Source organism: Anolis carolinensis, chromosome 2 (assembly GCF_035594765.1).
Source record: "Anolis carolinensis isolate JA03-04 chromosome 2, rAnoCar3.1.pri, whole genome shotgun sequence".
NCBI lineage: Eukaryota > Metazoa > Chordata > Lepidosauria > Squamata > Dactyloidae > Anolis > Anolis carolinensis.
Window position 1 is genome coordinate 219,488,930 of NC_085842.1, and position 26,944 is coordinate 219,515,873.

Below are 26,944 nucleotides of genomic sequence, written 5' to 3' on the forward strand. Positions count from 1 at the left end.
TTTAACTGGAAACATTTTGCTTGCCTTCTGGAAATTAAAAATGAAGGCTCGAATGGTAGTTTTATAGCTGCTGCAAGAATAGTTATGATAAATAGTGGATTGCTTTCGACATAATGGTTATTTGCTCTGTGACAGATCTATTCAAGTTCTTATACAGGCAGTCCCTAAGTTACGGACAACATACTGTAGGTTCTGTAGGTTTGTTCTTAAGTTGAATATGTTTGTAAGTTAAAACAGCTACATTTTTCAGTGTAACTCCAGTCATGTATATGTGTATATGTTTTGGATGGCATAGGAAAGGGTTGACACCACTGTGGTTTGTTTTGCGCTCTGTGCCCCTGTTTACTAGATTTCACCTCAATTTCTGTCTCTGTGATAATTGGATTTTGAAAAAAAAAGACTTGTTGTAGAAACAAGGATTGGTGAGAAAGTTTTAATGGAGACATCTTTTCCTCATGATAACTCTTTCAAGAAAGAATTTCCCTTCCTAGAAGTAGATTTTTCTCATTTCCTGTTGTCTCACCCTTGTTCTTAACTATGAGTCATTTGTAAGTCAGATATTTGTAACTTGGGGACTGCCTGTACTCTCTTTAGCACCCTGTTCCCTCACTCGTTAAACCATTGTGGCTCTAAGTATCAAAACATTGCTTGCCCATCAACTAGAACTGTGGGGCCTTGGTTTGAATTAAACTGCAGATCTGGTATATGAACAAATAATGAGTAAACTAAAACATGTCTCATTTATTAGACATGGTTGGGTGAATCTTTTGATCCAAATCAGGGCAGTCTAAAATTCAGGGCAGAGTAGTAAAGCCCACTTCATTTGTTACCTCCACTCCATGATAAAAGGAAACACATAAAGTCTCTCTCAGTTCATGAATAGGAAAACTCAATCATAAGAATCTAGGGATCCTGTGTTATTCCCCAATTCTTTCCTTCTTCTGGTTGCTGTGTGCCTTGAAGTCATTTCTGAATTATGGCATCCATATCATGGGGATTTCCGAGCCCTATAGTATGTTATTTGCCCAAGGTCATGGAATGTGTTTCTTGATTGTGTGATAAATCAAACCCTGATCTTCAGAATTGTTGTCCAACATTCAAACTGTGACATCATGCTGGCTCTTAACCCTTTTCTACTGTGTTACAAAGATTATGAATGAGAACGGCTTAGTATTAGCCTTGCTCTCTTTAGACATCTGTGTACTCTGGGTACATTTAAGTAGGGGACCAAGATTGTGTTCCATGATCAAATTGAGAAAAAAACTTAATATTACCATTTATAGAGCTGTAAAATTGCTAAAGGAGGAAATCCAAAGCTAAAGCATCCAGTGTTACAAAAATGATACAGTAGAGTCTCACTAATCCAAGCTAAACGGGCCGGCAGAAGCTTGGATAAGCGAATATCTTGGATTATAAGGACTGATCAAGGAAAAGCCTATTAAACATCAAATTAGGTTATGATTTTACAAATTAAGCACCAAAACTTCATGTTATACAACAAATTTGACAGAAAAAGTAGTTCAATAGGCAGTAATGTTATGTTGTAATTACTGTATTTATGAATTTAGCACCAAAATATCATGATATATTGGAAACATTGACTACAAAAATGGCTTGGATTATCCAGAGGCTTGGATAAGCGAGGCTTGGATTAGTGAGACTCTACTGTACTTCTCATTAACCACAACTTTCCAAAAGCTAGTTTCATAGTATGGAATTACTCTAAGGTTATTTTTAAAATGTTTTTTGAAACTGATTAAAACATAGACTCCTGGCAATTGTTGAGTTTGTATCTGCTCCTGTCAGTATCATTAGAAGTGCTGTGTTATTTGTGCTCCGGAAGAATGAGGCTGTCTGCTTACTCGATTGAGGAATTAAATGCCTAATTGTAGGAGTTTTGGTGAATTAAATGTCCATGTAGAGTTCCTTGCTTGAAATGCCAAAGCCCTGGCTGTATTGAAATGGCAAGAAGTGCAACACACAAAGGAATTGAAGGATGTGCTTGGCTGAATATGTAAGGGATACCAGAATTAATGGCCGAAAAATGCAGCCCAGCACCCTTAAATATGTTTAAATTGTTGATGATGAGGTTATGAGACATTGAATGTCCAGCTTTAATTTCCTGCCACTTTTTGTTTCTTGCTTGTTTGCAATCAATAATGAATGTATATACATTGACCCTAAATAACTGTAAAGCCTAGATGTGATCGTTATGGCCAGGACAATAGTAGGTCAGGGAGACTAGTCTCAGTATTCATCAAACTAGTGGAAGCCAAAAATATTGTGCATAAAAACATTTGGAAATTCCAGTTCTGATTTAATTTGTTTTACATATAGGAATTAACGACTGATTTTCTCAAAACATAGCTTGTCTGCAAATCAGGATTGGAAGCCAGGTTCCAATTTTGTTTTGTGATCTGAAAAAAGGGATAAACAATGAGTTGTCAAGAACCAGGAAGCCAGTGCAGAAATCACAAGTTCACGGGGACAGAAAGTAGAAGACTATACTGTCAATGTATATGATGCCAAGCATTGTGATAGATGCACTTAATTGGAGCTTAAAAACGGGCTATTAAATACAGTGTATCAAAAAATCTTGGGTAGTCCTTTGTCTTCCATATTTAGTAAATACAGTCAGCCGTTCTTATCCACAGTTTCTGCATCCATGGGTTCGGCTCTCCAAGACTTGAAAAAAAATCACATACACCCTTAAAAAATCTAGAATGCAAATCTTGATTGTGTCATTTTATCTAAGGGATGCCATTTTACTAGAGCATTATATATAATAGGATTTCAGTATCCACGGCGGTGGGTGGTGATCCTGGAATCAAACCCCAAAGGATACCGACTGACCCATTGTATAAAGTGGACAATCCCTTAAGTCACAATTTCTTGCCTCCCTAGCAATTGTGGGAGAAGGATTCTGTCTTTTATTATCGCAGTGTAAACATTCCTAGTTACATTATCTCCTAAAACATATTTTGTTTCCAGATAATTTTTATATTTGTATAAATGATCACAGAATAATGTTGCGAATTTTAGTATTTTGATATAAATGATCACAGTGGTTAATAGAGTTCTAGTCTGACATTCAGCTTAAATTGTTTTAACCTTCAGTAGAGTAACTTGGAACTGTAGAAACATTTAAGATTTCCTTTTAAGACGATGATTAGAAACCTTTTTAAATAAATAGTGTCAGTGTCATGGGATGTCTGAAAACCCCACACCTCTAATTGAATCTGTTACTTATACTGCATACACTTACTGCTGTGTTTAGAATTGAAGTATTATTTGCATCTAGAAAATTATTACAATGTCATCTGTTTTAGTCATTGTTTAAATGACTATCCAAAGGGAAACAAATGGAAACTGGCTAGCAAAGCCATGAAATCATTTTTGATGATGCTGATTTTGTTGTTATTGGTCCAATTCTGTGCATGTTTGTTTGAAACAAGTCTCATCGTTTTCAGCAGTATTTTTTCAAGCATGTGAATCATATTGCGGTTCAGGATTGGTAGTTAAAGTGGTATGGGAAAATGGTTTCTTGCAACCCTTAGATTTCTGCCAGATGGCAGGTGACCCAAAATTGTTATTTCAACAGAAATGCAATTTTGAGAAGCTGTAATGGATACATAAGATGTTTTGGTTTGATATTTCACGGTTCAACAGTGTTGTGTGGGGGTCCTTGGCAGAGTCCTTCCTCCTAATAGCCTAGAATTGTCTGTATCTGTCAGTGTTGTCATGTACATTTATATAGACGATATAAAAAGACTTAGTAGAAAAAGAAATCTGAAACAATGTGTTTTGAACGACCTCAGCTGCTGAGAGTAGGGAGTACCTTTGTTCATAGATTGTGTTTGCATCAGTGACTGTCTATTTGAAAGTGAACAAAAGCATGCTTTTGAGCATTTTGGGGCCCATTAGAAGTGTGCTGAAGGACTATCAAGAAGTGAGAGAAATGGGAGTGTTTTCTACCCAAAGGTTCACAATATAATACATTATGATACTTTGAATGACCATAAACCTTGCAAAGATTTGCCCACCATCTTCCAAACAGTTTGATTTTCTCCTGGTTTTTTAAATTTCCTCCTGGTTTTTTGTTTCTTGAGAGCTAGGATTTAGGATTTCAGCAAATCGAAAATAATTTCTTTGTCCTTTAGGTTTGAACTGATGGTATTTTCCGTCTGCTATTCCATTTTAAAGACTTGTATCTTGAATTAGTGGTCAGCTTGGCAATTGTGGTAATGAAACTGCCATTTATCTGAAATTGAAGGAATACATTTATACGATCTTATATAAAGAACAAAATGTTGTGACAATAGCTAATTATTCTTTCATGAGAAATCTTTGTTTTGAATACATTCCAGGTAGGTTGGGTCTGAGTGATTACTATCTGAAGAGAACTTTAAATAACCACATATGTATAGATGATGCTGAAAATATACACATGGCTACGAGTTTAGTTGGAAATCAGCTTCACAATGGAAGGATGATTGAGAGAAGCTGTCATTTGATAATTGAGTGCAATAAATTAACTGTTAGTCTGTTGCTACAAAAACAAAAGTGCCATGCCATCTTAAAAACTGATGAATGTATTATGGCATATAATTTAGAGGAATACGACATTCTTTGTCATATTCATGAAATACAGGCAGTCCCCAAGTTACAAGCATCCGACTCACAAACAACTCATAGTTAAGAATGGGGGTGAGACAACAGGGAGAGAAATCTATGACTAGAATGGGAAATCCACTCCTGAAAGAGTTATCATGGGGAAAAGTGTCTCCACTGAAGCTTTCTTTCCAATGTTTGTTTCCACAACAAGCCAAATTTTCAAAAGCCTATTATCACAGAAACAGTGTGAGTCGAAATCTTCTGAACAGGGGCATAGACAGTAAAACAAACACCTCATGAGGTGTTAACCCTTTTCTGCACTATCCAAAGCTAATATATATATAGATATATTGTATATTTGGCTGGAGTTACTCTTAAAAATGTAGTTGTTTCGACTTACAAACAAATTCAACTTAAGAAGAAGAAGAAGAAGAAGAAGAAGAAGAAGAAGAAGAACAACAACAACAACAACAACAACAACAACAACAACAACAACAAACCTACAGAACCTATCTTGGGGACTGCCAGTATATAGTACAAGTATATATTCCAAAGAATATGATGCACTTTAGCTTTTTAGTATCATGATGTCTCTTCAATTTTCTTTTAAGTATAGTGGCAGAATTCCTTGGGAGGCTGAAATGATTTCCCACTCCTTCTTTATTGCCATTTCTAATTTTTGTCCATTTCTTTTTTTGACACAGAGCTGAGGTAGACAATTCTGGCCCACTGATCTGTTTTGGTTCTCATCAGCGCTCGCATTGGTTCTCTTTATGAGTGATGCAGTGTAAAAACATTTGGAAGTCTGCGCCCCACTCCTGACCTCTAGAATGCTGTAGGGCTTTGGTGGCAAATTATGATGTACATCATATTAAAAGATGAACAAGTGTATAATCCCTAATGTTGTGGGCGGTATTGTTAGAATCTGCATTAGCATTGCCAGAATAGATATAGAATCAAAATTGGCACCTTGGTCTGCTGGTGAGCATCTATTTTAGGTAAGTTGGTGTTGTAACAAGTTGCACCTTACCTACCAGGGCCTGTGAGAGTGATTTTTTTTTCTAAAATGTTAGATAATGGATTATAAATTCAACTGATTTTAACTGGGTATCGGAAGTGAGAACTCATAGTATTTTTTTTATTTGCCTTTAGGATGTGTTTTTAGTAGATTATATTTTGAGGTACTACTCTGACTTGCTTGATCTGTTTTGCATCCCACCCCATGTGATGATTATCCTGATTTAAATCCCTATGTTGTTAGTCTCTATGCCATATGTCAGATTTAATTTCATTCTGAATTAGGGACTTCAAAATATATTTGAGAGCTCCTTGATCCCCCTTGTTTTTTTACTATATTTTACCCCAATCTATCTCACCCCAAACAAGTTTATCAGTTGAAAATCAGTAATGGAAAAATGTTACCAAGTGTCCACAGAAATTCAGGGTCCCATGGTCTGATTATTAACCTGTTATGGACAGTATTCTTGGTTTATATAATCCGAAATGATTCTGATACCACATACAAATCAAAATATACCTCAGAATCACTACAGTGCATGCACCCAAAATCCATTCAGAGTATTTGTGTTAGGCACCACATATAAATATAGAAATGATCCTCAATGTACAGGATGTTTGAAATCTGTTGTTCTTAGTGGCTTGTGAATTACAGATGTTTGTGGGGGATCTTTTTTCTCCTCAGTTGAAACAGACATTGGAGAAATGGTAAATTCTAAAGATTATATTGTTATTCATAGAGATGTCAGAGCCTTTTCAGTAGTTTCTTTGCAATCAGAAACAGAGCTGTTTTCAGATGGGCACAGTAGACCTTGAGATTTTACAGTGATAAAAAAGAGTGCTGCTAAGATATAGAGGGGCAATAAATGATCCAAGGCAATGTGAACTCAGTGGCATAAATGTTAAGTATACTTTTAGCAGGCTTGCTTCCTGTTGGTATCAAGTTATAGTTATGGTTTTAAACAACTTTATAGATGATATTATGATTTAGGAGAACAATGCTCATTTATCTCTGTATGGTCAGGGGCTTAAACACAGCTTTTTGCTGTGTGCCTTTAAGTTTGTTTCCAACTTACAGCAAGCCTAAAACGACCCTATCACAAGATTTTTTTCAAGATTTGTTTAAGGGAGGTTTGCCTAACCTTCCTTTAGGAGCCCCCAGAAGGCGTAGTGGACTAAGTGACTTGAAGGTTGGGTTGCTGACTTGAAAGCTGCCAGGTTCGAATCCCACCTGGGGAGAGTGCGGATGAGTTTCCTCTATCAGCTCCAGCTCCATGCGGGGACATGAGAGAAGCCTCCCACAAGGATGGTAAAAACATCAAAACATTCGGGCGTCCCCTGGGCAACATCCTTGCAGACGGCCAATTCTCTCACTCCAGAAGCAACTCAAGTTGCTCCTGACACGAATAAATAAATAAATAACCTTCCTTTGAGACTGAGTGTGACTTGCCCAAACGCAGCTATCAGAATGAAATGTTCTATAGCTGTAATTATCCAATCCCATGATCTGTTGTGATCTATTGTGTGCTTATTGTAGGAGTGAACAATATATTCATTCCTTTATAGATACTTTCAAGAAGTGGGTATTTCACACATTTTCCAGCAGAGATGAATCTAACATCCTGTTTGTTGGGTTGGTCCTCCCACTTCGTTTTATAAGCAGGAATTATAAAACGAAAGATTTTCTGGTCACCATGTGGGAGGGCCAACCCCCCAAAGGCCAGTCTGTTTCTGCCGACCACTCACCTGAAAGTCCTCACCTGAGCTCTTCAGATCCACCTAAGCAGCCCTAATTTTTCCTTTTGTCTTTAAATTTCTTGAAACCTATCAATAAACATGTAGATGTTTTAAATTTTTCACTTCAATTTCATGGGTTTTGAAACACACTATTCCATGGAAGAAATTGTATATTTTATCTTATTCTCTCACTGGTCTAAAGGAATTTATTATATTCACCATATGGAGGCTGTTTGTAACAGCCTCTGAAAAAGGAGGTGCAGTGCTCAGTCCTGTGGAAGATGGGTATGTTGGATTATCAAAACTTCCACACTACAGATAATGAGAACCTTTAGCGTCTGATAAGATCAGTGCATGCAGTGAGAACACTGGGTTCCTTCAGGTAGATTCCAGGATTTTATTTATTTATTTTAAAAAAACCCAAATAGAATGGTCTCAAACCTATCTTTATCTGAAGTGTTTCTGGAAATGAAAATAAAATTTTCCTTACATGAGCAATTCAGAGGGATTCTGAGGCCAGTTTTCCACTCTGGGGTCCTCTGGAATTATGTGGACTGCTAAAATTTCCAAAAGAAAAAGAAACAAAACCAGAAATAGAGGTCAGCTAGTTTTGGATAAAATGTTATTTTTTATATTTAAAAAGTTGGAACAGTGTCATGAGACCTCTAGAAGAGGTAAGTCACAGGAAGAGGTGCAGATGGACAAAGGAATTTTGTGTTAAGGGTTGTGAAAACTGCCTTGAGAGAACCATGTTTTTCCCATACCTCCTTTAGCATCTCATAGAGTTGTGTTGAACTGCATCTATTATTACTGAGTGGAGTGTTGCAACTGATGTTCTTGCTTCTCATCTCAATATCAGTCTCATTTCTCATCAAGTAATTTCTCAATTTTATTTTTTGTTCTTTAAACAGGTTCTACTTTATGTAGCTATGAACTAAAGCCATCTGAATACACTACAGATCCAAGGGCTGATAAGCTTTGCCCCAAGCTCCCAGTTCCAGAGAGGTAAACATACTCCTTTATGACTTGTTCTTGTGTCCAATCTCAATTTTTGTAAATATGTTAAATGCCTCCATTGTCATATTGAGAGTTGAGCACGACACCATGGGGTATCTTGATAAGCGTCCCTTCTAACAAATGCACTTCTTTAAAAGTAAAAATACATTAAAAGTGTGCTATGTTGATTTTATTGCTACCAACCAGCCTGTCGCTTGAAGGAGACAGGCACTGTTAAGTTTGAATTCTAGGAAGTAGCTGGTGGGGGGAAGAGAGTGTTTGGTGCATGTGCATGAAAAGTTTTGTTGTTTTTGTTGTAAGTTGTGATATTTTTCTTTTTTTATATTTCACTCAAGTGATAGTGGTTTGGTTATGGGTCTTGGGGTTTTTTTTTTTGTCTATTCTAAAATTTTGTACCTGAGTGTCCCAATATAGAATGTGAAAACTGGAGTCAAAATTACCTGTTCCCCTTTATACGTATAGAGACTTGTACTACATGCACTTAATCTTTTGAGCTGCTTGCCTGTAATATTTTCTCATAAATAATATGCTACATTGGTTTATTGTGAGAAAAAAGGAGGGGGGGGAGGAAGAAATTGCATTGGAAGAAGTGGGTTTATACACAGACACATACACACACACACAGAGTAGAGTCTCGCTTATCCAACATAAACGGGGTGGCAGAATGATGCATAAGCAAAAATGTTGGATAATAAGGAGGGATTAAGGAAAAGCCTATTTTCCTTAATTCCTCCTAGCAGGCCGGATGCTGTGCCCAATGGGAAAAGTCTGCTCCGGCCACATCTTGTCCCTCCCGGCGGGCGCCTGGCACACGAAGAGGCCCGCTTCGCATTTCTGCCTAGAGAAACAGCTGTGGATCCAGGAGGGAGGCAAACTGCATTTGATAATACAGAACATTGGATGAGTGAAGGTTGGATAAGCGAGACTCTACTGCATATATGAAATTCCATGATAAAATAAACACCAGATAGTTTTAAAGGTGCTTCTGCATTCTTTGTTCCCTCTTCTTCCTTTCCTGCTTTTTATGCTGCAAGAGAATAAGGACCTCTTCACACGGAGGATTTTTGCCCCGTTTTCCCACTTTTAAGCTCAGATAGGATGGGGCCTAGTGTGTGCCATCACATGATGCATGGCAGGCCCCGCCCACATTCATCCCAAAGTAAAGGAGAAGCACAGAAAGGCATTTTCTCCCCTTTTTGCCATATGATGACAGAAAGGGCGGTGGGGCAACAAAAGGGTCGTGTGAAGAGGTCATAACACAGCTGTTTCTTTGAAAGCTACTGAATTGAAAGCTACTAAATTTATTATGGTTGTTGAAAACAATAAAGCCACATAGCCTTAAATGTTACTCTTTGAAAATGGTCGTTTAGTCCAAACATAAAAACAGCTACTTTTTTACTGTCTCAGTTGCTAATTTGAATCTTTAGACTGCTTAAATTTGTGATTATATTCATTCACGGCTTTATCTATCCTCAGTGCAGAAATATCTTATAGGCCAAGTAAACAAAGTTTATACATATAGTGAAATTTGCAAATCCAATGTTCATTTCAATTCACAAAATTTAGTTTAAATTATCCTATTGCATTTATGCAGATTCCATGATTTATTCTAATGCCTGTTTTTTTCTAATCTTATTTGATTAAATCAGTTCTATCAATAAGAATAGTAACAGGTTGTATTGTATCTTTCTGTACTAATTGCAAAATAGTAGAATTCATGAGGAAATTGATAGTAAATCGTGGTGTAAGAAGGACACTAAGTTGTGAAAAGTGAAAAAGCTCTTGCCTTTCCAGTTCTTTTGGTCTTGGGTATCTAAGTAGAAACTAGGTTCTCAGACTTACCTCTGTTGAATGGAGGACTAAAATATTTTCTTTTAAAATGAAAAATGAGCTTTCATCAAAGTTGAGAGTATTATGGACATAATGTTGGAAGATAAACATACATCTTTCACAGTTACTATTGTCATACAGTGAAGTATGTAGATGTTTCAGTAAAGTTAACGTTCTGTACTTCTGACGAGAACGAGAAATGTGATGCTCATATGAGAATTCTCTAAATAGAATTTCTGTTCTCCTTCATAAAATTTCTTTTTGTATCTTAGGCCTACAGTTTCTGTATCAGCAAAGTTTTATATTTAGGCTGTGCAACTTCTGTAGACCATGCAACACTATGAGTGAATAATAGAAACGTACATGCTGAGGATACCCAAGGATTATGGTGAACCTTGCTCACCCATGGAGCTCTTTTTTGTGTTCAAATACTTTTTACAAGGGCTCAGCCAATTCTGTGATGCTTGCATGCCCCATTTTAGTGGAAGGACTAAAAGGTCACAAGGGGAGGAGTCTTTTAATTCCTTGGTTTTCTTACTGTTTTACAGGCCAAAGAAATGTCATTCTTAAATGCTTCTGTTTTCATGCTAACATTAAATTGCATTTCTGACTTTTCGGAATCTTATATACAATATCCAGCCACTCCTTTACTGAGTTATGATCAATATTAAAGGAGGAATGTTAGGAAAAACTGCAGTTCCATTAAGGCATAGAATATTTTTTTGATATAATCAACAACCATTAATAAAATAGCAGTCACTCTGAATAAATGTATTATCCTGCTTCTTATTAAACAAGGGCCAGTGGAAGTCACACCTATCTAAGCCAGAACTACTGAAATAGAAAATGGTCTCATGTGCTAAATTCTCAAGAGTCCCATTTATTCCAAGACATCATGTAGTAACCACTGACCTCATTTTTTATTCATTATTGCAAAGTTAAATTTTGTCTCCTACACATAAAACCAGGTAATTTCAGATGTGCTGGATAATCAGTCTCTTCACCAAAAGGGAGTTCAGGGAAATAATGAGTAACTATACTATACTAAAAGAGGGACATGATAGAGAACACAGATAATACTTTTTTCCAGGCCATATGTGTTGCCTTTTTGGGGAGGGAATAGTCTCATTCTCCAAAGGACTATGATGACAATTGAAACAACCATGAAAATTAGTTGTCATCCCAAGTAACATTTCATAAGCATCTCACTTATTCCTATTCTGATTTGAAATAGCTTATTTTCAATTTTAATTTTTTAAAAATGAATGCATTTGCTGGGCCTTGATTAGTGGGCCATATTTGATATTTGTACAAACCATTATTTTGCGAAAGAAATCACTACCCCTACTATCTCTGTGGTGGCCCTCCAGATGGTCTGAATGCTTGCTGGGAAAGCATACCTTGGGTAATAGATTTGGGTAAAACCCGGTGTTCTCCACCTGTTCAAACTATCTTTGCCTCCCCTCCTCCCTCAAAGCATCCAGACCTTCTGAAATCCAGTCCAAGAGATGGTTTTGGGGTTGCATAAGGGACCTGTAATGAGAACAGAGTTCAGTTCCATTTTTGGCTTCACTGAAATCCACTGTTGAAAACCCTTTTGGATTCTGCCTTCATGGTTAAATTACTGTACACACTGAGAACAACTAAACTCAGGATTTGCCATCTCATTGCATACAAATACCTGTTGTAAAATTTAGCCTAACTTGTTTCTTAAGGTGTTTTGAGAACAACTAAACTCAGGATTTGCCATCTCATTGCATACAAATACCTGTTGTAAAATTTAGCCTAACTTGTTTCTTAGGGTGTTTTGTTTTTGTCTCTGTTAAACTCAGATCTTTTTCTTTCTTTCCCAACATTCTCTGAGAAAGATATAACTTCATGACTGAGAAAGTTTAACGACTGTGAGCGAAATATATTAGTGTAGCCCAGGTTCCCACATACAGCAGAAGAGGTAATAAAACTGTTCCTTAAGAGTACTGCTTCTAACCAACAGTGAGCAACTTTTGGCAGCTACATTCAGGGTGGCCTTGGACAAAAATGTGGTTTATTTCAAGGCATTTCAGAGATATCCTGCCTGAGTATTGAGGTGCCTTGGGAAAACCACCTGTCCTAGGCTCCTTGCCAGTTTTTAAAAGCTCAGAATCTGCATATATTCTGAGCCAGGGAAGGTCTCATTTGATGCATAACCCATTGAGCATTGAAAACAAGACACATCCTGGTGATTATAGACATCAGGATTTTAATAAAGAGGGAGGGTGTCTTATAAGGTTGAATGTTTCTTAATTGTAACAACAACTCTGTTTTTAGAAAACTAGTATGGTAGGGAGAAGGCTAAACTTTGTCCCGGATGTTTATTTTTTTTGTACAGAAAGTCTAGCTTTATTGTGGAGAGAATCATTTAAATGTGCAGCTTGCCATATAGTTCCCATGCAGAATCTGAAGTTGTAAATTTAGTTAAGTTTACCAGTCAGCCTATTGTTTGTGTGAGTAATGCTTTATTTCATATAAGACTTTATAATGAAGAACTGCCTTTTGATTACCTGGTTTTACCTGGTTTTTAATTATGCAGGTGCTGGTCTATGCAGTATCATATGTAGTATTTTAAGGGCATACCTTGCCATTGATATATGTAGCATTTTAATGATTTATATAGAATTTAAATGGTATATTTTATATTGCATTTAATAATCTGTTTTTCATGTGTTTATTTGTTTACCTTATATGTGAAAGACTTACGGTCTAAGCATTTAATAAAACTAAACTGTTATATAGAGGTATAGACTCTGAAAAATTATCTAGATATAGCAGGTAGTAAAAAGGAGCCCCGGTGGCAAAGTGTGTTAAAGCACTAAGCTGCTGAACTTGCAGACCAAAAGGTCCCAGGTTCAAATCCTGGGAGCGGAGTGAGCGCCCGCTGTTGCTCCAGCTTCTGCCAAACTAGCAGTTCGAAAACATGCCAGTGTGAGTAGATCAATAGGTACCGCTTCGTCGGGAAGGTAACGGCGCTCCATGCAGTCATGCCGGCCACATGACCTTGGAGGTGTCTACGGACAACGCCGGCTCTTCGGCTTAGAAATGGAGATGAGCACCAACCCCCAAAATCAGACATGACTGGACTTAATGTCAAGGGAAACCTTTACCTTTACCTTAGCAGGTAGTAATGTCTCCTCAGTTTGGGATTAACCGTTAGAAAATGACTATCTTAATATGATTCCTTGCAGGAAACAAACAAACAAAGCACAGAGAAGGAAAGTTGATGATAGCATATTCTGCTTTGCTTGCATGAAGTGAAAGCTGAGTGTTTTTGAAAGACGTCCAGTTGAGGACTCCATACGGTTGCCTAATCTGGCAAGGAAAAGCAACCAGAACTAATTCAGAGAAAGGACTTGGAGGTTAAATAAAATTGTAATTTAAATATGAAAGAGTTGGTTCTAGTCTCCAATTAAGAATGTGAATGTCTTGTGAATGAAATTGAAAATTAAAAATAGGCAGACTTCACAGTCTGCTATAAATTTTGGCAGCAGCAATGCAGCTGGCTATTAAATTAAAAGTGGAGAATAATTAAAATGAGAGGAAGTTGCAGTTATAATAGTGAGAGTTAATACCATATTAAAATACTGATGACTGGATATGCCTAGCCATGTTTAGGGAAGGGAGGTTTATATAGGGCAGGATCAGAGCTATACTTTTGTTGCTGGATCCACAAAACTAGGAAGAGGTAGTCTCTTCCTCCCACTGTACCCCAAAACCTATTTCAGAGTGCTGACAACATCTTTGATGCTAATTTTAGACAGTTCTTAGGGAGAGACAGGCCTATAGCCAGGATTTTGGTGGTGGTGGTGGGGGGGGGGGGGGGGGCTGAGTCTGAGTGAGAGAGGATCTGCCCAAGCAAACCTTTTGTATCGTTATCCCAATACCCCCATGCATATGGGATATATTGAGCATGGTGATCAGATCATGATATGAATAAACATAACAGTTTAAATAATAGATGTAAGGCTTTCTCATGGACCACCCTGAGAATTCTCGCGGACCACCCATGCCTGGGGAGAGAAAAGAAACGAAGTAACTTCCAGTGTGGCACTGTACCATGTTGTACTATGTTGGATTTAGGTCCTAAAGAGTTCCCATTGCAGTCTCCTGGGACATTCCATGAGAGATTCCCATAGCTGAATACACACAGAGACCATTTCTAATTTGTGAGAGGTGGTGGGACTTTTGGTGTCCTGAAAACAATCGTTGTTCAGAACTGCAAATTGACATCCAGTCATTTGGAAAAATTGATGGCTCCAAGCCACAGGTGCTAGAAGCTTTAAAGTTGGATAGGAATGGGACCTGGATACCCACATTTAATTTTGGATATAGCATTGGGAAAGGAGTGAGGCTAATGCCGAATAGTTGGGCAGTGGAATAAACTAAATCATGTTTTAATCAGGTACCAGATTTGTTTCTAGCTATACCATGTGAGAATGAAAGCCAGTAAAATACAACATTTGTCATTATTTTGTGAGAAGGTGACCACATTAGATTACAGATTGGTTTTTGCATCTTAACAGTTGTGTCTTAGTACTTTTACTACTGAAATTATGTGTGTAAACAAGTTTGAATAGTGTACACATACACCAAGACCTATTCTAGCTCCAGCCCCACCTCATCTTGGTTTTCTACTTATGAATATTTAGAGGCCAGCAGAAAAGTATTCAGTATAATATATTGGTTGTGGCCAGAAGATATTCTTTCCATACCCCATTTCGCTTGTTTGGATTCTGATTTGTACATGTAAAGTAAACCCTACGCTTTTATGTCCATGCTTCCTCTAAGGCAAATAGCCTCTTGAGTATTACATCTTTGAGTTATGTAAATCTGTTAGTTGCAAGCCTACTGCAGTCTTGAGTTCTTTCCAGGAAGTAGCTCAGAGCTTCTCTATTATGTGTATTCATAACAGATTGAATTTTTTTTAAAAAAAAGAAACATACATTAATTTACAAGGGTTTTTAAAATACAATTAAATAGGCAACTCTGTTTGAAAAGTGCAGCTGAAAACAAGTTTAATTTGGGTGAAATGGGTTTTGCTTTGCCTTTGAAGATGACGGGTCGGGAAACATCTGAATGTACACTCCACCCTCAGGGTATCTTCGTTCTTAAGAAGTGCATCACGACCCATTACAGTCATCCTCATTTACAGTAGCACCTTTACATTAATCTCACAGCTCCTTGTTAAGCGTGTTGATGAGGGTGGAGTGTATTGCATCAATTCACCTTCCATTTGTGTGTTGATGTGGCATTTATATTACATAGGAGTAATTTTTTTTCTGATTTTTTTTCTTGTATCACCAGTGCACCTATTCCATTCTTCCATCGCTGTGCTCCTGTGAACATTTCCTGCTATGCCAAGTTTGCAGAGGCCCTGATCACCTTTGTCAGTGACAGTAGTGTCTTGCACAGGCTGATTAGTGGAGTAATGACCTGCAGAGAGATTATATTGGGACTTTGCTTGTTATCACTAGGTAATTGTTTTTCTCCTTCTTAGCCATTTCTGTAGTATGCAGCAGGAGAATGTGAACATCCTCTGTTCCTACAATATTGAAAAGCAAGCATGTTCAGTATTAAATATTAGAAGAGATTATTTTAAATTATATTTCTACCTAGCAGCTGAATTAGATTTTCTTTCCAGGTGAATATATGTTTTATGTTATATATCAGTTATATATAACTGATGTGGGGATTTTTGCTGACACTGAATCCTCTGCCACCTTCAACTCCCCCTGCCCATTCCGCAATATACACAGTTCAGAAGGCTTGTAGTTGGGCTCTTGAATATGCTTTCTTAATTAATTTGGGATCAAGCTGCTAAGTGAACAGAGATATTTAAATCATAATGTAGTTAGGGACTTGAATTTAAAGTAAGACTGATAAACCAATTTTGAGTTGGGGTTTGTTTGGTAGACAAATCATCTGCTTATAACTGGTGAAAACAGAACATTATGCAGTTCCACCTCTGGAGCTAAAATAGGCCTTTCCTTTTAATGCTATGTGATTAGGAGTCCACCTTCATCATAAGCTGTTCTGAGCTCTCTTTGGAGCAATAGTGGAATATTGTACAGAAAACAAATAAATAGATTTCTCTGGTATATTGTAATAAAGCTATATACTATCATAATATATAATAAGATGCTCTGTTGTCTCTATTACATGAGATGTAGAAAATCCTAAATTTTTAATAAAGAAATCTACTACTCATTTTTAGCAGGAGGGGGCTGTCTTTATTATTTTCTCATATTTCATGTTATAGAAACAAATCCCAAATAGCATTGTTAATAAATAATAAATGGGTATCTCTGTTTTTAACACCATGATTGATTGGTGTTTTTTACCTAATCCTACTCCCATTTAGTTACCCCCTTTTCAGTTGTTTCAATGGAATAATCCAAATAAAGTTATTACAGTGAACAGGGAAGGTTGACCCACATGCATATCAAAATGCATCCAATAGTGAACCCTCTATGCCATATTGTTCTCGAGGTGTATGCTTGAATGCACACTAGAATGAATGTTCTGGCACAGTTTCATAGTGAAGCAGTGCATCTTTGTTTGTGTTTACTAACATCATCTTGTTCCTTGACTGGTTTAAGTTAGATAATGGAAGGAGAAAAAAGTGAACTTAAAAAAAATGGTGCCAACATTGCAATAGAATGAGGAACAATAATAGCAAACATGAAAAAAGAACAGAGGAAGGGTTCAAATTATTCTAGCTGTCACATAAAATTGCCCTTTATAATTGATTAGTGGTTTATCTGTCAATTAAATAGATTATTGTAGTCCAATTTAAGATTTCTTAACTTTTTTTTAATGGTTGTCAAAATAAGCATAGGAGGCAAGAGCATAAATACTCTAATTTGTCTATCTGAATTCTTAGATTGCTATATATCTTATAAGGAAGCTAAAGCACATTGCTTTAAATATAATTTAATGGAGGAAAACTTGAATTAGCTGTTTTACTACATGTAAATTTTAATATCATTAATCCTTGTTTTACTCTTTTATCAATATATTCTATAAATGTATATACATTTCTAACTTTCAATGCTGACTTAAATGTTCAATTAAGATGATTACTAAACAGATCCCAACACAGAGAAAATGCTAATGGCCCCATTGTTTAACAATGAAAAATCAAGCTACTTAAACACTGGAATTTGTGTTGTATATATCGCTAAAATTGTTGACACAGCTATCTCTAATACCAAGACAGTAGATTTTACAGGCAATTAAGATTTTGAAGAAACACTTCAATGCCATTCATTTTGAAGTAGCTATACAAATGGAAAACTTTTAATACCTATATAATCAACTTAGCCATTAAGTTTAATTAAATTCATAATCTCGTAATACTTTTCAACATTACATATGTTTAGTCACTTCAAACTGCATTCCTTTTACTTACAAACCTTCCACTCCCAATTTTTCTACTTTATATATGTCATGGTGAATGGAAAGTGAATATCTTTCCAAAACGGTGAATGTTGACAATTCCACTTAAAATTAGAGAATCTCCCAAAAAAATGGATAGGCCTTTGCCCCTCCCTTATCAATATTCACTTGTGTGTGTTCAAAACCTCATTTAAACGACTTGTCAATATTCATTAGTGGATCTCTGTTTCATGATACATTCTCCATTCACCATGTTGTATTTTTACATATGTGTATGTATACACTTGCATACAGAGATGGACTCATAGTAATTATGACTCACCTATTGATTTTAGTGAGTCTACTTTAAATATGATAGTTTGAATTTATTCTACATTTCCTAACTCAGTTTGCTTCTCTCTAGTGTGCATGACCAGCAAGTTCTTCCTGAGAGTAGTGGTTTCCCAGCTGATGCCTAAAATTTGGAAGCAGTTAGTTTCCATGCTTTTTAAAAACCATGGTAACTTGTCTATCAAGCATCTTGTATATAATGCCACAATGGCTCCCAACGGAGTCCAAACAAATGGAAGCTTCTGGCTCTAAAACAAATGAAAAACTAAATAAGTAGAATATTGCAGTAAAAAGAACTTCTTGAATGACCTCTATTTAAAAAAAAAACCTGCAACTGGATAACATATAGAATATAGGTTTTTGATCACAATCGTATCATCTTATTTCACACTTGACATAATAATAGTGCTTGTTGAACCTGCCTGTCTGCATGCACCATTTGGATTGTGCTCACCATGAGTTGTGCAGTATTTTTGCAACTCATGATAGTAAACTTGCAGTTCTGTCATGTCATATTTATTCTCTCATTGTATATGTCTACATCTCTGTGTTAAATAGATATATAAATAAACATGGTGTGTAAATGTTCATACAGGGTTGTTTTGTTCAATTGGAAAATCAGAAATTGAATAGTTTTGTTCAAAACTTCATGGGGTTTACAATCATATCAGTAATGTGCAAATATATTCAGGCAGTCATATTTCTTAACTAAGATAGAACTAATAGTTCCCATGCTTATTCTCTTTTATTGCCCTGCAGTGCTTTCCATGATTATGATGGTGATAATCAGATATATCTCAAGAGTACTTGTTTGGATCTTAACAATACTTGTTGTACTAGGATCACTAGGTAAGTTTCAGAAACTAATCTGTCATCTAAGATTGCATTTATGTAAGATTAATACTTTATTTTCCTTTCCCCCCCTCATTCTTTGAAAGCCATTGACCATTTTTCTTGTAGAAATGCTGTTCTTGTTTTATGTTTCCTCAAGACCTTGCATGGTAACTGCTTTTTTACTTTATGAAAGCTGAAATTTGTCAGCAAAGGCCTTTTGCTTAAGAATTTTAAAATTGGGTCCTTTCCTAATCCTGAGAATATAGTCAAGGAAAGGACCATAATCCTTTCGGCAGTGGAACACTCTGCCCCGGAGTGTGGTGGAGGCTCCTTCTTTGGAGGCTTTTAAGCAGAGGCTGGATGACCATCTGTCGGGGGTGCTTTGAATGAGATTTTCTTGCTTCTTGCAGGGGGTTGGACTGGATGGCCCGTGAGGTCTCTTCAAGCTCTATGATTCTATTATTCTTCCTTGTTTAAAGGCTTGCCTTTAGAGGCCAGTGTAAGGAGAGTTTTAAATGAATATTATTAAAGCACTGTTATTAAAGCGCTAAGTCATTGTAGATGTTACACGTGTCATGGAAATCAGTACAGTAGTCCTTCATATTAAATGCCGGATCCATTCCAGGATCCTTAGTGTAATACGATTTTCATGTAAACTGGAACCCTATTTTTCTTACCTGAAATGAACAATGTCTTGGTCAGTTTTCAATAGATCTTTTGTTATATGTTGACTATAGCATTACACTGGAGATGAAGAAAAAATACTTCTCTAGTTATTTTCTACATCCTTCAGAGTGATTCTATAGCAGTGGTTCTTAAACTGTGCTCTGCAGAGCCGTAAGAGCTCATTGAAGCACAGTCAGGAGTTCCATTCTTCCCTCCTCGCCCGCCGTCCTCCTCCCCCTCCAAGTTTATGTTGGTTGAAATGGTTCTTCATTATAAATATTGTATTCTTTCTTGAGATATGTGCAGTGTGCATAGGAATTCATGTTTTTTCAATTAGTTCACACAAAATTCTTCATCCATCTGCCACTGGCTCAGCCCGTCTGTCAAATTTTAAAATGTAATGTGGCCCCTGTGTCCAAAAGTTTGCCCATGCCTGATGTATCTACATTATATGTAATATATAATATAATATATATGCATTTCATGGAGCTCCACAATAAACTTTTCCTTCAAAAAGGGTTCTGCACCTGAAAAAGTTTGAAATCTCCTGTTCTATAGTATTCAGAACTCTTTAGGTAGGAATGAAATTGCCTTCAATGAGCTCACGTAATAAGCAGGTCTACTGTGTCCTCCTGGCATGTTTGCCTTTGGCAATACCTGCTGTATGAGTTAAGGTCATCACATTGTGCCTTTTACCACAGTCTGTAGCAGTCATGCTTATTTGACAAAATTTCACAACCCACTTGTCAGGGGAAAAGCTATATCACTTTATTTTTCTGTCTCCTAACAAAACCTTATTTAATGCAGATTCAGTGCTGACTTAGAAAACCATGGCTTTCAAATTGGTAGCTAGTTTCTAGGATACTTCTCTTTTTTTCAAAGTAGATTTCTCCCTAACCCTTCTACAGTGTCAGAGTTAATAGTGATATAGAAATATGTTCGCATTGACACTCTCCAGTAATCTTTAGGTGGTCAACCCATTTCAGGAATCATTTGCTATTGTATACGTGAGATAGAAATGAATTGTTCTTCCCTGTGGTTAGTTTCCTATTTACAAACCACAGTACCATTGTGTCTTCATCTCACCTGAGATGGTGATCACTGTCTTGTTTTCTTAGACTTTTGCAGGACATGTAGAAATTTCCAACCCATCCCCATTTGAACATAGAATGGATAGCATTACAATAGAACCTAAAAAAGATCCCTGTAGCAGTTTTCAATTGTTGTGTTTTAAAGGTTAATAAGAAAATAATTTACTGGTCTTTTTGTTCTGATTTTTTTTTTCACTTTCCTGAATGTTATAGAACGGATGTCTCATGTTGACAGCTGGCAGTAAAAAATTTGAAAAGGGGAGAAACAATGCACTCTTTCTCTCAGGTAGCATGTCTGTTGAGAAACTAAGAATAGCTCTGCAGGATCAGGCCAAGAACTCCCATTATCCAGTTTCCAGCAGCACTCAGCCAGATGTAGTCAATATACCTACAAACAGGATAGAAAAGCAACAATCCCTTCCAGTTGATATGCAGAGGCATTTAGCTTTTATTGTTAATAACTGGTGTATACTTGCTTTCCAGCCATTTGCATAATAACTTTTGAAAGCCTTTGAAGCTGATGGTCATGCAAATATGTTATATTATTAAATTCCAGAAGTTAATTACATGTTTCATGAGCAGTACTAGGCTTCTATTCTGTCATTCTTCAAATTTGGCAAATCCCTTGTTATTTTGGAAACACTTCTCCCTTTCCTTTTGTATTGTTTATTTGTAGGTGTTGGGCTTCATTTCTCAGGTGCTGAAGTGCATATTATGTTTTTAAATTTAAGGTGAGGAAGGGCAAGGTGAGAATCTGGTAAACAGGTTATCTGTGTATAACAAGGCTATTATTCCATTGTCTGGACAGGATATTTGTATGAGTGATATTTACAGGACTTCTCCTAGACATCTGAAAACATTTGGACAGAGAAAATAAAACTCTCTTTAAAAATCCTCTTCTCTAATGTTTGTTTTACAATTAGTGAAGGAGGATTTTTTTTTCATGTAGTAAGGAAGCAGTATAACTCTTGAGCAAGTCTCGTCTGTTGCCATAAATGACCTCGGGAGCACCAGAGAGCTCACAGATGTAACATGGCTTCCCGAATAAAATATTATGTTTGCTGTAGTGCTTTCAAAAGCCCAGTACAGTTTGGTCAGTTGTAAACCTAGAAGCTCCCTTGGTGAGTGAAATCCAGCAGGAAATATGGATAGCCAAAGAAAGGGAAGAACAAACATCAAGAGAAGAGTCAAATTCATTGTCAGTTTTGCAGTCTTGGGAAAGACTATTAAACTAAGTAACAGAGGACTTGATTCTCATTCCTTGTTTTCAGAGTGCTCTGAATTATTTAAATAAACCAGGAGCAAGTGGGCTGTAGGAGAATTTACACTGCATTTATCACAGGCAAACATTAAATTATCACAGGTAAATTTAGTGCCAAAATGTATGAAGATTTGAAAGAAGTCTTAAATTCACATTAAGGAAGAATCTGGATTGGTCCTAATCACTGTTAATATTGATGACAATGTGATGATTAACCACAGTTATCGCAGAAGGATCAAATAAATGCCTCAGAAAGGGCATATTGGAAGCAGAAGAATGTAATTGTGCAGCCTGCTCCTGGTTTTTTAATCACAGTTTGTTAGTGTTAATCACAGTTTGTTAGTGTTGTCTCCTTTATGCTAAGATAGCGTTTTCCATTGTTTGTGTATGTAAAAATAACTATAACAATAATTTATTTATTACTTGTGTCTCCTTGTGGCTCAGCGCGGGGTACAACATAGTTAAAACAATGATGCAAAACAAAGCACTATTAAAATACATATAACAATTGCACACAGGTAAAATTCAGCTTAAATTAACAATTAAATGCAGGTCAAAATTGACTGAGTAGCCTAGATTATCTGTCTGAGTTGAGATCAAGAAATAGTCTATACTAGGTAATCCTATATTTTAATTTAGGAATTAAAAAAGAAAGGAGGACCCATTGTTGGCAAAACTTGCCCCTCTGATTCATTGTTGAAAATAGCTCTTGTGTATGAATTTATGTTTTGTACCAGTTAAAAGAGTGTGATGCTTCTCTGAATTATTCTTGCCTCTTTGAAACATTCACCTTCTATGTGAGGAACAATTGATTTGCAACCAATGAAATATTGAGAATGATTAAAAGTTATGCTCTTACAAAGAATATCTGTCTGGTCATTATCAGGGTTTAGGGCTTCATTAGGCTAAATAGGGATAAAACTAATAAAGAATCAAAGCAGTGGCATTGCTTATGTTATAGAATGGCTTGTCATGAATGAAGTCAGGGAATAACACTTTATAGAGCATAAAAATACAAAAGTTGTGGGGAAGAAAATAATAGTGAAACAGCATTAAAGGCGATGACATTTTGAAAGTGATATTGATTGAACTTACTCTTAATTCATTGTAGGAAGCTATTGTAGCAAAGCCTCTCTTGCATAATTATTTTTTATGAGGCCTTTGTTAAATGTGACAGAGAAAAGGCAGATACCCGACAGTGGTGAATATGAGGAGCAGCAATTCCCACCTCCGAACAGACCTTTTCTTCTAGCCTGTGTTAATACAAATAAAATAAAAATCTTCCCACATCAGGATGCCTGGGCAGGTTGACCTCACCAAAGAAGATGGTACAGTGAACCCTTGGTATTCACTGGGGTTCGGTTCTCTTAACTAAAATGTTGTCTCTTAAATAAAATGGCAAAGTTAAGGTTTGTTTTTGAGAATGTAAAAAAAATTCAAAAAAATTCAAATGATATTTTAAATTGTAAGTCGCTCGGAGCACTCTGGTGGAGAGCGACTAATTAAGAAATAAAGTGAAGTGAAGTGAAACTGTAGATGATAGAATCCAACTTACAGAATTTTTGAATTGTATTTCCAACCGTACAGAATATACTCAAAAAAGCATACAAAAATCCATCAAATCATAATTAAAATATATAGCTGTGCTTGAAGGGCTCTACAAAAAGATAGGAAAACCAGTATTTATTGAATATAATGGAAATGGTTTCATGTGGCAAAAATGGGTCTGAGATTGAGAACAAACTATTGTTTCAGCAGTCATCAGAGCAGCAATCAATGATCATCCTAGTTCCCATTGTCAAAAAAAGTGGAATACAATGGAAAGAGTAATTTGCTGATCTCAAGCCATGAGAACGTAAGAATAGCGTAGCTGTAGCAGTATTATGTACCAGTTCAGATTCTGGTAATACTGTTATTCATCATATCTCAGTCAGTCGGCTGGTTTGCTTGGAATTCTTTCCCTCCATCTGATTTGTAATGAAAATGTATTTTCACTATGTCTTGCAGAGGCAATCCCTGTTGACAAGTACAATTTTATCTTCACATTTTATGTTGCAGTATGACAGGTACAACTAAGACTATCATAGTAAAAAATGAAATTGGCCATAGCCATTGTGTTTCTTGAATGCCTCATGCATATCAACTGCAACTGCAAGTATGCTTTTTCTTTTTCTTTGTCTTCTTCTCCTCCTCCTCCTCCTCCTCCTCCTCCTCCTCCTCCTTCTCCTCCTTCTTCTTCTTCTTCTTCTTCTTCTTCTTCTTCTTCTTAATGGACACAGGTGGCACAGGAGTATTGTGGTGGCTGTATGCTAAGCAGAAGACTCCCAGTGACACTCTTACTGTTGATCAACTTCAAATAGCCAAAGACAATCGCCAGGCCCTCTTGATCTATGCCATTGCAGCTACTGTCTTCACAGTAAGTATTTAATGGGTGTGCAGTTAAATATGCTTCTTATATGAAGAAGCATCATTTACTGCATAGAGGTGAATAGAAAGCAATTGCTGCTATCCTATCTTGCATTATGACACATCTCCAAATTGTGACTTTCTTGTACACAAAAATAAACTATATTGGATACAATGAATACATGTAGTGCAGTACAAATATATGTAGTTTTTTCCATGTAGGAAAATGTATTCATACGGGTGTGTATTTTTATTTCGTTTTCAATTGTTTGTGTATAGGAGCTATCATGGTTTATTGGCTTTAGAGTTGAGCTAGGATGCTGGGAGACCAGGTTTTGAATCCCTGATTAGTCATGGGGAACATCTGCACTGACCACATAGGTTGGGTGGGCCCTGAACTAGCTCAGTTGTGGCCAAACACTGCAGGGAGCTGATGCAGGGTAATGCAGGGCAATGCCACCTTAAGTGTTGAGGAATAGTCCAAACTCTGGCTATCTCCTAGTTTTGGGCCCATCTGAACAGTTTGACTGGTTATGAAACAGAAACAGACGAATCTGCTCTCACTGACATTCCGTGTTTTTCTTGTGTTCAAGCCGATTCATAACAGTAAGAGAAAGTGTATCAACAGTGCTGGTGTTTTGTTTTGTAGAGCCATGAGTGGATTGGCTAGTGATGTGAGGGGACAAGTGCATGAGGATTGTCTCCAAAATGCTACAGTATATTTAAATTTTCATCATAAATGTTTGTTCGTGTGCTCACAGTGATCCTCTTCAAGACAAGAGTAATTTTTTATTTAATCAAAATTGTTGGAAAGCAGGTAAATAATACAATGTTCTTGCTGTTTGAATGGATAGTATGGTACAAATAACTAGTTTCCCATGACGTTATATGTACTCTTTAACAAGATGTTACTTTTTAGAAGACAGGATATACATGTATGTCAAGACTTCATTTATTTTCCCTTTCTTTTCTTTCCTTTCCTTTTTTTGCAATCCTGTGATAATAGATAGTTTTGAGAGAAAATGATTGCCCTAAGGTCACCAATTGAATTCCAGGGTTGATCATGTTCGAATCCCTTTAACCTTTAGAAATACAGGTTTAAATCCAGCATCTTAGGCTCTATTTAACCAAAACTAATTTTGACAAAGTATACAGAAGAATCCTCTCATTTTACACATTAATATAAACATTAGATGTTTATCATTCAGATAGATTAGAAAAGAGTGTGTGCAAGTTTCCTTCAGAGGTATACTCTGTTGTAAATCCAGGTTTGTATCAAGTGTGTTATGCAGTGGCCTAAATATCTACTTTTTTAATTGGTGGTTGTTAATGTCAGGATAATGTCCTCCATTTTGTCAGAGACCAAGTCTACTATATGTGAAGTTTGGATTTGGAGTTCTGCATAGGAAGGCTATTTGACTTCAGTACATAAAAATAGTCTAAAATATGATGTAGAATCTCCTTTCTTCTCCAGGTTATTTTACTGCTGATAATGTTAGTTATGCGTAAACGAGTATCTCTCACAATTGCCTTGTTCCACGTGGCTGGAAAGGTCTTCATTCACCTGCCACTGCTCGTCTTCCAGCCATTTTGGACTTTTTTTGCCCTCATGCTTTTCTGGGTATATTGGATCACAGTCTTGCTCTTCCTAGGTACCACAGGTATGTTCTATATGTTTTAGAAGCTATTTTCTGCAATTTCATCGTATTCTGTTTATGCGATTTCCTGCTTCTTGGCAGGGGGTTGGACTGGATGGCACGAGATCTCTTCCAACTCTGTGATTCTATGATTTTATAAGTAAATTAAATTTAGGGATTGAGCACATACTTTAAAACAACTGACAAGAAAACAAAACAAGGCATGGTTTGTGGTTTTTTGTGTGTATAAGCACATAATCGGCAATATTTTTGTGGATTTATTGATTTGTGGTTTCACCACAAATGCAGATGGACAAGAATTGCTCCATTTTTTATTAGCTTTTGGAGGAATAGTGCTTGAAAACGTCAGTCAATGCAGAATATTATAGGCACATTATTCATTCTTATGGACAGAGCTGGGAATCATGCATCCAAGGCCATTTTTGTCGCACCAAAACATTTTATTTTGCCATCTGTCAAAATTGTGTGTGTGTGTGTGTGTGTGTGTGTCAAAAATAGAGAATTATTTTTGTTGCTACTGGAAACCTACCAGAGTGGCAGTTCTCCTTTTAAATTAATTGCAGGCCCCTGTATTTGTTTTAGAATAAAGCTTATACCAAAAGAAAAGCAAACTCCTGAGCATTGCCAGTTTACATTTTTTTAGTAGGAGGTCATAATTGTGCCCTCATACCTTCATATGGTTATGAAATTGGTGTCTGGACCATACATTTGTTCACAATTACAATAGAAATTTTAAAAATAAATTTCTATGCATTGTGGGGTTATCATCCCAGTGAAAAATTCCAGTATATGAAACTTTCCTATACCCAAATGAGGGGTTGTATGTGCAGACTTAAATGTGTTTGACCTAGAGGTGGAAAACACAAGGTGGGCATAAAATATATATTTTTTAAAAATGAACTTCATTTATTGTAGTATATTCTCTACTTCCCATGAATTCAGTTGTTTTATTTCAAAAAATTCAATTTTCCCTAAATGAAGATAACCTAGTGACAACTGGATCATGTCATTTCTACTTTACCACATCATAGTTTGCTGAAATCTTCCTTGGA

The 26,944-nt window shown here is 36.5% G+C and overlaps 1 protein-coding gene across 2 annotated transcripts in view; it reads left to right on the plus strand.

The window, feature by feature from the left end:
• slc44a1 (solute carrier family 44 member 1) overlaps positions 1-26,944 on the plus strand; it is a 116,229-nt gene that overhangs the window by 67,916 nt on the left and 21,369 nt on the right. For both annotated transcript variants that reach the window (XM_008115280.3, XM_008115281.3), the window contains exons 5-9: positions 8,280-8,373; positions 15,553-15,722; positions 18,736-18,825; positions 24,108-24,244; positions 25,709-25,895. In XM_008115280.3, coding sequence (XP_008113487.1) covers positions 8,280-8,373; positions 15,553-15,722; positions 18,736-18,825; positions 24,108-24,244; positions 25,709-25,895 — 678 coding nt within the window. The remainder of the gene's footprint in view (positions 1-8,279; positions 8,374-15,552; positions 15,723-18,735; positions 18,826-24,107; positions 24,245-25,708; positions 25,896-26,944) is intronic.